This window comes from Microchirus variegatus (assembly GCF_963457635.1).
Source record: "Microchirus variegatus genome assembly, chromosome: 1".
NCBI lineage: Eukaryota > Metazoa > Chordata > Actinopteri > Pleuronectiformes > Soleidae > Microchirus > Microchirus variegatus.
In genome coordinates, this window is record NC_139802.1 from 6145321 (window position 1) to 6163258 (window position 17938).

Consider the following 17938-nt stretch of genomic DNA (forward strand, 5'->3'; position numbering starts at 1 on the left):
TGTATATATGTATATATATGTGTGTGTATATATATGTATGTATACAGTATATGTAGATATAAAGAGAAATAGATATATAGATATTTAAAAAATATATATATGTAGAGAATGAAAATAAATAAAACTACAGATTAAAAAAAACACAAACGGCTTTTGACCCAACAATATGTCAAAATAGCAAACAGCTGACTTCCTGTCTTGGCTTCCTTTGTGGGATTTCAAGTGTCTAATGAAATTTCACTTAGTACTATTGGTGTCGCTCGGTTGCCAGGTTTGTACACAAAAGCACCCAGTGTTTTATAAAACCTAGATTGTAGCTCCTCAGTATTTAAGAAAATGTAAATATTCCATAAGTCGGGTCATTTCAAGTAAAGCCGATTCTTTTACCAACGCTAGTCAAAGCAGGTCTCACCTCCTCAAATTTGCAACTTAAGTCAGACTTGAGTCAACTCACGTAATTCTAGTCCCCCACTTCTGGTTTATATTATCCCAATTTATCGCAATAAATCCCATTGTTAACCCTGTATTGGAAAACAGCACCAGATTCATCCAATCACAGACTAAAACAATGACACATGAGTGGACACCACAGGGACTGACAGCTGCTATTGACAAACAGGACCTGGTTGCAGGTGATGCCTCTGAACATCCAGTTTTGCTATAATTAACCCGTCAACACACTTCCATGATGACATCATTCTCACTTACTGAGCAAAAAAAAAACCATGTTGTTCTCCATCCACACACAGCTCTCAGCCGCTTATTCTGAATCCATCGGCTCTTTAATGCAAAGTCGCAGCAGTGGCCAACAAAAGAGGACACTTTCCTTCATGCATGATTATGTAACCATGTCCATGTAACCGTGCAGCAGTAGCAGCAGCAGCAGCCTGCACGCACAAAGGCTGCACCCACAGGCCAAATGCATGTTCATTCTCTCTGTCTAACAAACGCTGATGAAAATCCATCACAGAGCAATGTCAAAGATAAACAGCTGAGGGAAGGAAAAGTTGATTTGGATGAAAACCACTGTGTTACATAAACTTCACGCAGAGTCCACGTGATCACTTTGTTATTGTCAGCACCGATAACGCATGTCTGTTTGAGTGTGTGTGTGTGTGTGTGTGTGTGTGGGCACGAACGTGCAGCCACATGCCTTCAGTGGCAGAATCAGTGTTATGAAAGCATGCACTGACGTGAACTCTGTCAACAACAAAAAAAAGAAACGGCCCGGAATCGAGCATTAGATATGACATCATTTTGGGCATCATGTGCACACATGCAGACTTTACATGGGACAAAAACATGGCTGTAAAGCGATGCTAGTAAATTCAGTTTTTAATCACCTGGTGATGAAATCCTCCACCTCCTGAGTTGGGGCTCACAGAAGCATAACCGCCTTCCTCCTCTCTCTGTCTCCTCTCCCTCCTTCACTCCGCGGTGCCTGCGCTCAGATCTGCCTGATGGCTCACAGTCACCTCGAGATGCTGAAGAGAAACCGGCGCGCTGATTGGCTGCAGCAGCGCGCGCGCTCTTTCATAGGCTGTGACTTGTGGTAAACAAGCGCTGTGTGAAGTGAACTCGCAGCATCTTATTATGGTGCTTTTGAGGAGAGAAGGCGCGGGTGGAGGATGTAAACAAAGGATGAGGATGGGTTTTATACAAAGGATCAGTCAGTTTTATTAATATACTGTCTGGTTATGTGCTGCTGGTGCTTGGGTGGTCAGATTTATGCAATGTTTTTTTATATATATATAATCAGTAGACAGGATATTCACGACCGATTTAAACACTAGTCATTGCAGTTTCAGATATCTGCTTAAAAGGGTTGCCATAATAGTTCAATATGTCTTTAATTCAAGATGTCTACATTGTCCTTTTTTTAGATATCTTAAATTAAGTTTCAGATGGGAATAGGTATCGGTCAGTATCAGTTTTTGATTATTATCGGCCCGATAATTATTGATTATTTCACTTTATATGTTATTTATAAACCATTTGTATTACCTTGTTCCAGGTGCCTCTGTTGATTTACATTATTATTTAAGTATTTGTTTGCTATTTGTTTATTTTATTTAATGCTGTGTTTTTTACATATAAAAGTCAAATCTTTGTATTACAGGAGTGTATTTTGAATCCCCCCCCCCCCCCAAAGATTGCGCACGTTTTTATATTTTCAGACCTTAAAGGTGCATTATGTAATAAATCTAAAGCAACTGGCCATAAAATCCTCCTTATATGTCACAGAGACTCAGGAATAATGTTCATATAACAAACTGAACTCACCAACAACAACAGTACAGACAAAATATTTGCATTAAAAAATATATTTTGCAGACTGCAAATCATGTTTTGGCATGTGGCGCCACCTACCGCCGTCTACCAATCATTGCAGTCAGTAGAGTCTCAGCTGCCGAGCAACCACGGGTTGCCAGTTACATCAGAAAACGTAACCTAAAAGACCTCGGTATTTTGAATTTGAATGTAGTAACCGTTTTTGGCCACATTCTTACATATGGCACCTTTAAGTTTCAGATGGGAATCGGTATCGGTCAGTAGTAACGGTATCGGTCCGATACTGGTCAAAATCACTATATCAGACAGATAAAAATGTAGCATATATATTCTTACACAGTTGGAAGACATGATGTATTTTGAAATGACTCACGCACAAAGGTGTTGTTAACAGCTTTATAGTTCATACATGATTTCTATAGTATCGGTAGATATCGGTATCGGACACACAAAAAACTGGTATCGTCCCATCCCTTGTCGTAATGACTGCAGATATATGAAACTGGAATTATAAACATACACATGAATGGCAAAAGTGATGTTATTCTGACTATATTAAAAACGGAATTGCAGATATCAGAAACTGTAGTTTTGAAGATAGATAGATAGATAGATAGATAGATAGGTATAGATAGATAGATAGATAGATAGATAGATAGATAGATAGATAGATAGATAGATAGATAGATAGAGGTAATGTATCCAGTCCAGTATACTCTATTGTGTTACACAACCAGTGGCAGCCTCTCGTCTGGATGTGGATGGACATTATGTAACCACAGAGTGCTGTTCATTGTGAAAATAATGTTTATAAGCAAAGTAAAGGCTCAGTGACACAGATCCTCTTTGATGAGAGCAGCCATGACTGAGTCGTGACAATATTCTTGCTCAAACTGCTTCATGTGCGCCACAGTGTGGTTAAATAGTAGATTGTGGTATTAGACACACTGATGGAAACATCCTTATTACCAGTCTAACAATCTCTATACCTCACTTGACTTACTGTCTCACTTGACATGATTTAAAAGGACACAAACACCACTGGACCTTTGTCAAAGTGATTGTTTTGAGAAACAAAATGCCTAATTACGACACTACAGGTGATTTGGAATACAAGAAAATCAAACGATGGTAAAAAAAACACTGAACCAGTGTCGTCTGTGAGACGAACACCATGACTGTAACAGACCAAAACTGATTAAAAACTGGTCTCCTTCATCTTGTAGAATGAGACCATTCTCATTGGGTTAGCCCTAACCCCAATCCAGTGTCTACAGCCCTCTAGTGGCGACACTGTGCAGCTGCCTACATGTGAGCAAACACACTTAAAAAATGTCAAAACTTTATAAATATAATAACAAAATGTGAATGTTCTGCAAGGGACTAACAGAGAGAGGCTTGATTTTTATTGTATAACCCTCATATTATGACACAGGTAACAATAATATAGGTGTTTAATAAACATAGGTGTGATAATAAACTACTACTAGTAATATAATCAACAACACTTTTGATGTAGATACCATAATAAGTATAGTGGATCATTCCAGTGTGTGTGCGTGTACTTTTATTTGTTACCAGTTTAGGAGTTCTTCTGGCATACATTTCCCTCATTTTCTGACCTTGTCAGGACCAGGAGTCCTCAAGGGGACCAAAACCTGGTCCTAATGAGGCTCATTGCTGAGGAACTGGTTAAATTCAGGACTAATATTTGAATTGTGGTTTGGTTAAGTTTAGGGATAGGCATTAACTATGATTAAGGTTAAGGGATAACACTTTGTTCAGGCTGTCCAGATGAATGGAAGTCCAAGTAGAGTCTTAAGAAGAATAGTTGTGTTGTGTGTGTGTGTGCGTGCGTGCGTGCGTGTGTGCGTGCGTGCGCGCGTGCGCGTCACAGTATGTGGTCTTTATTGTTGTTATCCAGTAGCGGTAAGAATGAACTCCTGAAGCTCTCTTATTTTGCATCTTTAGGTGATCCGATGCAGTGTTTAACAGTCAAAAATGTTTTCAATATACATAAATAGAAAACTAAGCATACGTAAAACAATACGCTGCCTCATTGTTGAATTAATTCCAGTAGCACATCAGTTCTCTTTGCTGTTCCCCCCGGAGTAATCAGTCAGGGCCCTTAATATTTTTCGCTCATTCTCTCAGAGCACAAAGGCAAACAGGTGCAGTGGAGCTTAAGTATTGTAGAGCATGTTGTGGATTCAGTATCTGGAGATTTACCGATTCACTTACCAGGATGAAGCACTGCCAAACACAGCAGCATCACAGGCCTTCCATCCTTCACAACTTTCCAGCTGCCTTACTCAATATGTCTGTAACTGTAAACGCCTGACCCTGAATAACCTTTTACTGATCCTTCAGACATCATGACCAGAACATGAATATTCAAGACTGTTCGTTAACTATATATAGCTTTAGTTAAAGTATAACTTTTTAGCTTTAGCATCTCTTTCCATAAAGAGATCATGAATCAAGAATTGTGCAAATATTACGTGTATTTACATTGTTTATTTGTAAATGTAAAACAGGCTCTAAACACTAATGGCTTTGTGGAAACAACAGTTTGTAAAAACAACAAAAGACACGAGAGATTTCAGTCGGGATCTTGTTTCAGCTTTTCAGTAAGATGCCAAGATACAGGCACCGTATCTGCCCTACTGAGGCTCAGCATTCTCAAATAAACAAATCAACCATGTGGGGAAGGACGTCGGCTCTCTGTGAAAGTCAGCGAGATAAAACAATGCTTTAAATAGTTCAGCTGCCATAAAAACACAATATACAATAACAGGCCCACAGTTATTTGGGCTGCATACAAAACACACACACACACACACACACACACATAAATCCAAATGAACAATGACTCCATGTGGCTCAGTTTCATGATGCATCAGTTCTTGATAAATCATTTGAAATAATGACACAGCTGCCAAGAGGATCCTGCATTTCTGGCACGCCGTCAGCAGACCTCACACTGGGACTCTGAGCCTCTTCTGCAGCATCGGGCTTCCAGTTTCTGTTCTCTTTTATACACGGGAAACAGCAAAGAGAGAAGAGTTACTCGCAAACTGCATGAGTTCTTTATATACACTCAACAAAAATATAAACGCACAAACTTGAAATGGTGAACAAAAATAGAATGTCGTGACATTTGCTCAGATTCTTGATGCATTTGTTTATGGAATGATTTGTTTTGCTCAAACTCAGTAGTCCAGTGTCACTTGGCCACTCCTCCTATCGACTACAATCTCAGATTGACTATTTCAACTCACGAGAGTCATGGAGCATGGCAGATATGCGTGACCAGTACACAGACACTCCTTATGGTCTGGTCAATAAAAGGGCACACCAAAATGTGGACTTTTGTCACTTGTCACATATGCCACAAATCATGAGGGAGCGTGCCATTGGCATGCTGAGTTGAGCGTTACAGCTGTGGCAACACAACTGAATGTGCATCATTCCACTGTCAGCCGCCTGTGGACTCGTTTCAGAGAGACTGGAACGACAGCGAGCCGTGCACATGCTCCGCCGGCCACGTGTTACCACGCCCGTTCAGGACCGGTACATGCGGCTCCAGCACCTCCGTGATCGGTTCCGCCCATCGACCAGAACTGCCAGAGAGACTGTTGGTCTGCACAAGGGGCGGATTTCAGTGCAGACAGTCAGGAACCGCCTGTGGATCATCGACCCCCATTGTGTTCTTTCTGCCATTACTCTATGACTTTTGTTTAGAAATTGATCCTAATGCTCGCAAATTAAAGCCACTTTATTGATAAAGTTGTACTGTTGTTTTGGTATACTTAGTTTTGTCACATAGTTGTTCTTCGTGCATTTTGTTGAGTATATATATATATATATATCACAATCAGTAAGTGAGAGCTTTTCTCCTTTTGCTGTGCAAGACGGTAGATTTTTGTGTCTACGATACTTCAGTCTCTTATGTGTTGTATTTCTGTCCTTTAACAAAACATTACTTATTCAGTCTTGGGCTCTATCCACACAGAAACTAAATGAAATGTAAACTATCTGTTTATTTGTCATTTTTCTATGACATAATACTTTTTCCCAAAGGAGCAAATTTGTCTAAATGAAAACACTCATGTGAGATTTTCTCACTTTCTACTGAGACCATTTTAATAATGATAATAATAATAATAATAATAAAAAAGAGCTCCCAAAAGCGCTGATTCCGTGTGGATCAAACGCCAATGCAATAAAAAATAAAATAAAATAAACTTTAGCAGATTCACCTTGTCCTATTTTTGTGTGGGCAGCCCCTTAATCTAGGAACATTGGAGCTGCATGGTGCCAGAACAGCAGCAGCAGCAGTGGTGTTTGTTAGACTATGCTGATGTCAATCGCACACTCACCTCCTGTGTTCTCTGTGGGATGTTCGGTACCGTACTGAAAGCCAGTTTCCTTGTCTGCTGATTTCTTGAAGTTTTCCAACTAGAACAAATGAATCGTTTAGTGAATGTTACGTTATTTTAAAGGCGATATAATGTTAGAAGATGTGCTTTACCTCTGTACAAATAGATCCTGAAATCCAGCTGCCGAGTCGGTTGTTGTTATCTAATCTGCAGGTACTGTAGAAAAAGCAGAATCGCTTTGATCATCCCTCGCTCCAAAACAAGCATTAATAAGATCATATTTACTGAGTTTTACTTTGAATTTTGCGATAAAGCTGGTTCACAATCAACTGAGCTGTCTTCATTCTGTAAAAGAAGAAAACAGTTGGCTTTTTTTTATAGACATAATGAAATGAAAAAGGTGTCTGACAGTGACAAACAAAGGACAGACTCACTTGTGTGTCCTTGTTGTGAGCTTTGGGATCGTCGGGTTTATCCGTTTCAGCATCTTGAGTTCCAAGTTGTTTTTTAGCTTCTTTTCGGTGCTGCACCTTTATATAATCATATGTGCTGATGCCTTTGTAAACTGAACAAACAAAGAAAAACGAGGACTAATAAATGACGATTGCGACCAAAAGTCCTGTTCTAAGAGTGTGACTCACATAGGTAAAGGTGAAATCCCAGCAGCTGACAGAGCAGCATCAGGCAGACCATGCTCAGCATCACTGTGAGGAAGGCCAGTATAAGGAGAGCAGCTGAACTAGTCTCTACGGGTGCTAATGGTATAAACACCAGCCAAGTCCCATTACCCAGGATACCTGCAAAAAAACACCCACACACACAACTTTTAAATATGGAGATAACAGAATAACAGATATTTCTATTTCTATGTCCGAGAGACTGTGAACTCACGATCGAACTGTGGAGCAGTTCGTAGAATTCTTGGGTCCAGGTAATGCTGAATAAAGACGAACAATATGACAAGAACAAGCAGTAAGACGCCTACAATAGCAGAGGACAGGGCCGTGAAGAAGAACCTGAGGGAGCGACACACGGAAAAACCCGGCGTTAAAGAACGATACGTTTCACGACACATATTTAACACACAAATCGTCTTCCAAAAAACGTGATTCTCACCAGTAGTTTCTTCCACCCACGCAGGTGTTGAGCCATTTGCAGTGGTGATCAAAATCTTCCACACATTTGTTGCAAGCAATACAGTGTTTTACCTTTGGGCCTCTACGGGAGGGGGGGGAAAAGAAAATATGACACTATTAAATCTGCCTTTTCATGATCAACCAACATTCTAATTTACTAAACGATGAAGTACATACACATTGACATCACACAGATAACAGTGTAGGTCCTGGATGACATGCGGCTGCTTTGTCCGATCAAAACTTGGCACTGGGCTGGAGTAGCTCTGTTTGACCCTGACGCTAGCGTCTGCTGGGTCTATAGTAACTGCAGCAAAATGGGTGAAAATGTGCACAATAAATGCCGTGCCTGTCACCTGTGCGAAAAAAAAAAGAGTCAAGGAAAAATCGCACTCATGTGAACAATAAGTAGTAGAACTGCAACTAACGATGTTTTTTCGGAATCGATTAATCTGGTGATTATTTTCTCGATTCATCGTTTGGTCCATAAAATGTCAGAAAGTGTCGATCGGTGTTTGTCAAACACGGAAATGACGATGTTCTCGAATGTCTTGTTTTGTCCGCAAACCAAAATGATTCAGTTCTAATGTTTTCTTTGTTTGAGCAAAGAAACGAAGAAAATGTTCACATTTAAAGGCGCCATATGTAAGAATGTGGCCAAAAAGTGTTACTACACTCAAATTCAAAATACCGAGGTCTTTTAGGTTTGGTTTTCTCCGCCATTGTAGCTCAGACGTAACTGGCAACCCGTGGTTGCTCGGCACTACTGACTGCAATGATTGGTAGATGGCGATAGGTGGCGCCACATGCCGAAACATGATTTCAAAGCATAAACATGATTTAGTATCACTGTAAATGAAAATATAGTAGAATTGCACTACTTGTACTTGTAATTGTACTTACACGTGAGCTCCAAAATAGTTTTGGATTTCTGAGCCCTTGTCATATTTCTACTACCCTCACACCCCACGAAAAAGTAACTAAGTAACTTTAACTTAAAGTACATTTCAAATGTACTACTTTTTACTTCTACTTGAGTACATTTTCAGATGACTATTTTTACTTCTACTTGAGTAATATTTCATCAAAGTATTGGTACTTTTACTCGAGTACAATATTTCAGTACTTATTCCACCTCTGGCGTTGACATCACGCAGCATTCAACATGCAACAAAAACACCAGTGATCACGTCTTCTGGTCTTTAACAGAGACCACAGAACGTTGTTGTTGTTGTGACTGGAGCCCATACAGACAGTCCACACACAAAAGCATCCTTGTTACAACCTGAACAAAACCATAGCAGAGGCTGATGTCAGCTCCATATTCAAGTCTGAAAAGAGCCACTGCCACACTTCAACAAGGTTTCAGCTGCGTGTCAAGGATACAGAATAGAGGATATAGTTCCACGGCAGAGGCAGAAGAGGGATATAGATGCCCAAGCTGACGACGGCGAGGTAGCCGATCACCAGCCAGCCGACTACTTGCAGGACGTGAGGGGGCCACGACCATCCGTTCCTCCTGGCAGATTTGGAGGGGAACAGCTCATTGCTGCTGCTCTGCATGGGAGATGTGCGTCTTCGCCTTTGACTTAAACACTTCATCTAAGGCAGAGTGTAAAGAGACAATAAACACAAAGTGAACAAACACACACACAGGAAGCAGCAGCAGCAGCAGAGTCAAACATCCAGCGCCGCCTCATGACTACGTGTCAGGTGTACTACAGCTGCAGCAGAGTGTGTGTGGTGGTAATGAGTTAGGAAAATGAGCGCAGTGTTGTGATAGTGACTGTTCACTCTCTAATGGAGTGACTGAACGAGGTGCAGCAAGGCGTAGTTAACACGGGCGACTAATACAACAGTTAACTGATATGAATAGAGGTTGACAGCATTAGAGCAACAACAGCACCAGCAAAATCATGAATTACATTTACCCTTGTTACTGTAAATGAGTAGGTTATTCATGTACTACTAAAAGTATTTTACTTTTTACTTAACCCTAGAACACCATTGCCGGGTGGTTTTCACCCGAGCAAATAAATGTATGTGATTTTCATGAAAACCAAGTTTTCATCTTCATTATTTTTTTTTATTCCTAATTTTACCCAAAATATTTTTGGCTGTACTGTTGTTGGTGGTGAGTTCAATTTGTTATATGAACATTATTCCTGAGTCTCTGTGACATATTAGGAGGATTTTATGGCCAGTTGCTTTAGATTTATTACATAATGCTTTTAGACAGTTACGTTATGTTATGTTATGTTATGTTGGATGACTTCAGAGGACAATGACAATACCGGTTTCTAATCCTAATCTAAAAGAATGTGTCTTGTAACACTGTCTGATAAATAACGGGGTCGTTGTGACACAGAAAACAGTTGATCAGCGGAGAAAAAAAGCCTTGTAATCACAACATGAGCTGTGCTAAAGCTCAGTTCTTATGAGAAGGGCGCTTTTTACGGGTACTTGTGAGGACTCTGCGTTGATTTCCATTCATTTGGACGTAACCATAACAACTTAATAACCAAGCTGTAACCCATAGAATATCTAGAAATACTCCACCTATATGTTGTCGTCGTAGTTGCATGTTGTGTCATTAGTTGGGAATGCTGAGTTAGCATTTCCCAACTATTGTTTTCCTGTTTTCTCATAATTCTTAAATCATCATGTGCATCATGTGTTCATTGGAGCGATATCTGCCGCTACATCCTTCAAGGAACATGAAATATTTTTTTTTACGTTTTCTGCATTTTGTTTCTCCCAAAAAGGAAATGACTTGAGAGGGCAGATCAAAGGTAGACAAGGTAGATAGAACACACATAAAAGGCAGCAGGAGAAGTGCCTGATTATCATGTTTTACGATGTTCTTCTTCTCACTATGATGTGAGTGCACTGAACAAATATACACGTGTGCATGCAATCTCCAAAATGCACCGTAAAACAAAAACTGGATGGAGACAAAGAAAAAAAGCCTTGAAATAATGCACATAAGTATTGGAAAAAGAGAGGTAGAAAAGAAGGATGACGATAAAAAGACTGGAAACACTCAGCAAATACCAGATGACGTATACAGGGGTCAGAGATGTGGCCTACGTGAGGCCTGTCAATACCAGATAACAATACAAACACACTATCAACACCACGGGGGGTAGAGAGGTGGCAGGAATTATCCTCAGTATCCACGTCTGTCATCTTTTGAGCTTTAATTCAATTTAAGGATTTCCATTCAAGGAAACGGGTTCAATATTTCCAGATTGGTGTGAAGGACCAGTTTGATCTGCGCTGATTATATTCTGTTTCCTTCCGTCGTCGTCTTTTTCTGTCACCTTCTCTTTGAGTGCACTTTTAAGGGGCCTTGCCGTTACCATGACCACCAGAAAAGGTCCGACAGGTTTGTGCAGCTCTTAGATCACTGCTGCTGACGATTTCTCCAAATCCATGACTAAATTAATGTCAGTCATTAAAACTGATTTTTCAGCTTCTTGTGAATATGTTCTGATTCCTTCGCTCCACATAAAAAAAAAAAGGAAATAATTAAAACTGCATACTTTTAGTTTGTGGACAAAACAAAACATTTGACAACGTCATTTCCAGGTTTGGGGGGAAAAAAATGTCAACATTTGCTGACATTTTATGGATCAAACCAGTACTAGAATAATCAAGAAAATTAGATTAATGTTTTTTGCAGCCTCACTATTTGGACAGCCTAAACTAACCCTAACCTTAACTATGACTATAACCATACCCAGTTAATGCCAAACCCTAACTTTAACCTAACCACAATTTAAATCTTAGCCCTGAATTTAACCAGTGCTTCATTAGGACCAGGTTTTGTTCTCCATGAAGACTTCTAGTCCTGATAAGGTCAGTGTTTATTACAACACACAGACCTAAAGCTACTAGTTGACCTTATGCAGAATTAAATGTTTATTTAATTTCATTTTTAACCCATGAACAAAATAAACAATTCAAGTAAAGTGAACAATAATAAAGCATGATATATAGTATGTAATGACTTACTTTTTCCAGTGACAGAAGGTGATTATTCAATTACATTAAATTGATATTAAATGTTATTTAAAATCAATTTAACGTTTTTAAACGGCTGCTGTTAAAATGCCACCGAGCGTTTTTCCATCTTTTCTGGTGATCCACGTACAGTTTTGTCTGCTTCAAAAAGTGACAACGATAAAGTGAAGAGGAAAACGCGCGGCGGTGAAAAAGCGGCCGTAAAGACGCCTCCGAGCGCTCATTGTCCTCGGGTTTGTTTTGACGAAGGACGAGAGTCAGAAGTTGAAGAATCAACTCACTCAGCAGGTCGCACGGACGCTATGGAAACTATCGTACCGCGCATGCGCACTGGCGCTCTCCTCTCTGACTACACACCAAGCAAACACACACTGTGGTTCTCACACTGGAAACATATACACACTTTAAAATGTGTGAACGCTGAGATCTTCATTTATATACTGATGTTTATCCTTTTTCCACATTGTTACTGTTCTTTATGGTAGTGTTTATTATTATTATTATTATTATTATAATAATAATAAAGTCATCAATGTATGGTTGTGATAATCTTGTCAATGTTTGTCAATTTGATTGTTAGAGGTTCCGCTTGTTTTACAACTGCTGGAATATAGTTGTTTTAACTTGTTTGTGTTATTCGTCAAAAGCCTAAATAGGAACAAAGACTGCAAATTAGTCAAAAAAATAAAGACTGCTCCATGTTCTGTTCACATGAGCATCTAATACTTCTGCATTCACACGCTCATTTTTAATAGTTAATATATCTCATGTTACATTACTTCCCCATCGCTCAACACTGGACTAAGCAGTACACCTTGAGTTCCTGCATTAACAGCAGCTTCCATAGAGACTCCACTGTAAAATAAAGCTTACAAAAGACACATTTTTAAATACAGGTGCAATCATTTATTTTTCCGACGTTGCACTAATGTAAAAAACCTTACCACATACAATACAAAACAGTCTGTACAATCATTTTTCAGTCTTTAAAAACAGGTTACGGGCTCCAGCCGACTCCACAGTGTTCAAACAATTCAAACGAGTACGTAGTGCTGTTAACACCCAGATAACAAATGAACAGTGTAATGTTGTCAGCTGTTTGCAGAGCTCTCGGGCTCCGGAGACTGCAGGAACTCGTAGGGATCGTGAACCATTTCCGACTGGTCCCCAGCACCCAGGTGTGACGGGCTCCCTTTGGAAAAAAAGAAAAACATGGTTCTTCTTTCATTATGCTGATGTTACTATTGCATGGGAGAGTGTGGAAATTACACTGGAAAGGGCAGATGTGTGTTAGTGTAGTTAATTTACCTAGGTGGTGCTGGTCCCTCTCTGAGGCATTAGAGAGGGAGGACAGGTTGGATGAGGGTCTGGAGCCAACTCTGTCAACCTGTGCCTCATGAAACTCCTGCAGGAGTTTGTCTGCATCTTCAAAATGCTGATGGCTCTCATCATTCCCTGGCTCCTTTTTCACTGGTTTACCTGGTTAAAGAAAGAAGGAAGATAAAAGGGAGGATTTACATACAAACAAATCGAATGGACTTTTTTATTTTTATATATTATGGAATACACAATTAGGCTGACGTGACAACCGAGTTGTTTTGCTTGAAAACGGGTAAACCCTTGAAAGCAAAATCCAGCTGTAAGTGAGGTTTTTATCCTGAATAAAGAGGACTTGACAAATAACTATGACTATTTTGAGCTGTTCTGTTACTCACTTTACAATAGCAGCATTAGCATCACAGAGACACCAGGAAAGGATGCAGTGTAAACTCTGAAGTGTTTTAATCAGATTAAAACATTTTTCTCATTATTGCTGTGTGTTCTATCTGCTCTTGGGCCACAACTATTAGCTTTCTTCCATTACTAGCTCAATAACGTTACCACTGGATCATTTCTGTACATGTAAATGCAGCCGATGTGAAGACGAAGATAATCACCCAATGAGTTAAGCATGGAAATATCCAGAGACATGTCAGGATAGTTCTTCATTGACATTAAGTCCAGGACTGAGCTGCTCTCCCCCAGAGCGTTGCTATCTGCCATCTGAAGAACAACAAGTGTGAGTTAGTCAAGCTGCAGATTATTTTACAATAACTACTTAAAAGCAGTATTACATTTCATGAACTAGAGCATACCTGTATATCACAAATATTGGACTTGCTTTCATCAGGTTTGAGCACCATGTTTCTTTTCTGTAAAGTAAATGATAATTAGTGTAACATACCAGCCAAAGACAGTTTTGCAAGGAGATGGTGTGATCTAATTCAGTGCTTCTTATTTTTTTCTTACCTGTCTGATCTGATTGACAGCTTTAATGTGATCGCCTGCAGTCATCTTGTCCAGCAGCCCATCAACCCAGCGCTTGGTGACACTACCACAGCCCTTGACAAACTCCTGTACACTTAGTTATAAAAAAAGAGAAGAAAAATGTGTTTAACTGTGAAAATTATTATTATTACGAAAGGATTTTAAATATAAGTCTCCCCTACCTCAAAGCAAATTGTGCCCCTGTGTCATCTCCATAAGCCGAATAGAGCATGTCCACCTCATCAGGCAGCAGGTCTGGTAAGATGGAGTTCTTCTGAAGGCTTTGGGTGTTGTACGCACTGCTCAGGAAGGTCACTGCACAGAGCAAGACAACAGTGAAGACAATTATAATAGACATTGTAATATGCTTACTGGATGGGACAATTAAAGTGACATACCTTTGTGTCTCCTGTCGTCTTTGAAACCCAATGTCGTTAATCCAGGAAGGAGCTTATTTGACAGAGAACTCAGGTCCACTTTATGCACCTCCTCTTCTGCAAAAAAAAGATAAAATCACACATAATTATTGCATAATATACTAATATTGTATGGATCTTCTCAGAACTTTGGGTTTTGAACAATGTTTAATAATAGGCATCAAAAAGAAGCAAACCTTCAGCTTCAGGATCAAGCTGATTAACAACTGTATAAAGAAGAGAACCATCGGACTCCTTACGCAAGTGGCCCATCTGGAAAAACAGATGAGAGGGAATATATTGTCAATACAAATCACACATTTTAGTTGGCTGAGTCAAATTCTAAAACATGACAGACTCCTTGTCCTATCCAAGTGTGGTAGCTTAACAACCTCTCTGACACCATAATGCCATAGCTGGTTTAAAAAAAAACAAACATGATATACTGTATGAAATCAAATGTAAACACAGTAAGGTGGAAAACCTTTGAGTTTGGCATGTATCTGTTGATGCGATCCCGGGCTTCATCTGCAGAGTGTTCTACAAGTGCCAGAACATGCTCCTCAGCAGTGCTGTCAGTCAAACTGCAAGCATTTCCCTCTGGTTCATACAGATAACTGAGATGACAGAAGTGACAATGGGAAGAGATTATTATGTTTACAGGAGGAGGTGTCACTCAGTATCAGGTGCAGAGCAAACACAATTTCACACTTAAGTGAAATGTTACACAGGGTTCCCACCGCTTAATTTTTTTATGGGCCTTGAATATATATTTTTTTAAATTCAAGGGCCTGTGGGGACCCTGGTTACAAGACATACCTGACTTCCTTCATGTCTTTGACTGGTTGTTTCCTGGACTTCTTTGTCGATTCCACTATCATGGGAATGATCTCCGGAGGAGTTACATCAGATGCGATGTCCTCATCGCCCAATATGGCCGCCTGCTGAGTGAAGTCCATTTCTTGCATGAAAGACATGCTGCGCTTCAGAGCCAACAGCCGCTCCTGTACACAGAGCAGAAGGGGGAAAAAGAGCAACACTTTATTTAATGTACTTTGACGGGCACTATTACATACAGTTTATTATAGAGTGAGAAATGTGCTTTTTTTCTCGTTCACATCACTTTACATTTACCTTGCTCATCATCTTGAAACCAGTGTGCAGCAGTTTCTTGGCAGCTTTATAGTAAACCGTCTCTGGTCGGTTGTACACCATTGCATTGTCACACATCAGTTTAAAGTCTGCCTGAAAGCCGAAAGGTTTAAAAAGATATTAGCAGAAAATATGATTATGACGCCATCCTAATCCACCATGATATACTTACTTTGAATTCTGTTACTGTGTTGTAGTCGTTGTTCCTAATCTTGTCTTTCATTGTGCTGAAGTCCATAGGATGTTTGATGATCATTGAATAACCAGGAGCAATCGCATCCGTTACCGGAAATGAGAAGAATCCATGGGGGTCTTTCCTTGAAAAGGCAAGTGATGCGTAATCAATTAGTACATTTCCTTCATGCTGTGATTTTGTACATCCATCATCCATCTTCTCCCGCTTAGGAAATAAACAGGAAATAAGGGACTTTTCCCTATTTGAACCATGCATTACATTGCATGCAATTGCATGTCACATTTAACCAGAGAGAGGTGTAAAATTGGAAATATTTTAACTTCTGATGACATACAGGGAGTTCTGTGGAAATTTTTAATTTAGGACATTCCTAAATTAAGTTTCCAATGTTCATTAATGTCAGGTTCAGAGGAGAAGAGATTAACAAGAACATCAGAGTGGTCAGACATGGTTGGAGGGGACTCTTTTCTTTATGAATTGTGATTGATTATAGTCAGTTACCTCTGCAGCTGACGTAAGAAGTGCTCCAGCAATTGTTGTCGAGGCGTGGACTCACTCTCTGCAGTGGACAAGCATAAATATAGAGAATACAATTATATGTACTCATTGTTGAACCTGAATGTAATGTTTGCCTTACTGAAGGAATCTAATGTTATGTCTCACCTTGATGTGTTCTGCATGATCTGACTGGTCTGTCTCCTTGCTGCTCTAAGTCCACCTTCATACCAGGGAGAAACTCGTCCAGTTCAGGATCTATCTCAAACCTTTCTTTCTTTTTTTTCTTCTCTTCTGGCTGAGAAACATAAATGGTAAATGCAAACTCATATTAAGAATTGAAGTGCTCACATCCTCAGACGTACATTACACTGACTCACCTCTAAGTTGATACTTTGAGTTGATATAATTGTTTTTGACAATGTGAAAGGTTCCACAGGCACACCAGCACTGGCTGAAGTTGAAGCTGCTGCTGCCTCCAACTCATTATGTTCCCGCTCTCTCTTCTTCCTCTTCTCCTCCTGTGGGATAAAAGATGTATTAACTTAAAACCAAAAGACTATTCATAAGACAATTACAAAAAACAATAATGTCTACAAACCTTTCTCCTCCGCCTCTCGTCGTCATCAACATACTTGTCTTTATCTTTCTCAGACTTCTTCTTCTTTTTCTTCTTCTTCTCTTTGTGGCGTTCTCGCTCATGGTCTGATCTGTCATCATAGTAGCTGGAGTCGTGGCCAGAGCCAGAGAGCTCTGTCACTTCACTTCCTCCAACTTTGAGCACAAGCTTTAGGGGCTTCTCAAGAGCCTTGTCTTCATAGTCTGCATTCAAAACAAACACGATTAAAGTAATAGTTGACACAGGAGCCACAGTGTAAAGTAACATAAGATGAACTTATATCAAGTCCCCAAAGGAACATTCAAATAGACAGAACTGCACAAACGGTAGCAGTAGGATGCAATCAAATATAAATAAGAATAGCAGTAAGAACATGAAGAAAATAATACAAACAGTTTAAAGGTTACTATACATGTCTACGCGTGTTGTTGATTAACGATGTATACAATTATTATAGTGGATGATTACGGGTGAACTATCTTAGCAACACATTCAGAAAAAAACTTCACAACACATTCAATATAAAATAATTAGAGATTTAAACATAACATTGAATGAACAGGCTAGGCTAACATAGTTACCACAAAGCTAGCTGAAACAAAAGAGCTGATAATAAAAGGTGCATTAAAGTACCATCGACTTTTCTCCACTCCGGTTTATGTTTCTTGTGTTTTTTCCCCATGTCTCCGTGTCCCTGCCCACAGTCCTGTATTAATTCTAGAGATGTTTACACTGGTCGCTAACGTAGCCTTGGCTAACAACTCTTAGCATACAGAGCGCTAGCAGCAGGCGGAAGTGATTTGTCCCAACAACACGGTGTGTTTCCGGTTGAATGAATCAGCGCGCTGAATTCAACATACCGCTTTCTGGCAGCAACGAGCGGCGGTAAGTTTTTAATAATAAATGTCAACATTTGC

The 17938-nt window shown here is 39.7% G+C and overlaps 2 protein-coding genes across 2 annotated transcripts; both read right to left on the reverse strand.

Annotated features, from left to right (window-relative positions):
- Positions 1-5181: 5181 nt before the first annotated feature.
- zdhhc11 (zDHHC palmitoyltransferase 11) lies at positions 5182-9412 on the reverse strand (the record flags this gene model as incomplete). The annotated part of the gene is made up of 10 exons (XM_083896561.1): positions 5182-5324; positions 6675-6753; positions 6827-6881; positions 6970-7019; positions 7109-7239; positions 7316-7471; positions 7566-7690; positions 7791-7892; positions 7988-8166; positions 9197-9412. 10 exons carry the CDS (start codon positions 9410-9412, stop codon positions 5182-5184), a joined length of 1236 nt encoding a protein of 411 aa, XP_083752687.1.
- Positions 9413-12927: 3515 nt separating this feature from the next.
- Positions 12928-17706, reverse strand: brd9 (bromodomain containing 9; the record flags this gene model as incomplete). The annotated part of the gene is made up of 17 exons (XM_083893157.1): positions 17655-17706; positions 17004-17224; positions 16783-16923; positions 16571-16700; positions 16409-16466; positions 15884-16028; positions 15694-15804; positions 15379-15563; positions 15044-15176; positions 14757-14832; positions 14542-14637; positions 14326-14458; positions 14126-14237; positions 13972-14028; positions 13774-13879; positions 13145-13315; positions 12928-13028 (listed from the first exon to the last, which is right to left on the reverse strand). The coding sequence occupies exons 1-17, from the start codon at positions 17701-17703 to the stop codon at positions 12928-12930; spliced, it is 2025 nt and encodes a 674-aa protein (XP_083749283.1). The 5' UTR covers positions 17704-17706.
- Between the last annotated feature and the right edge of the window lie 232 nt (positions 17707-17938).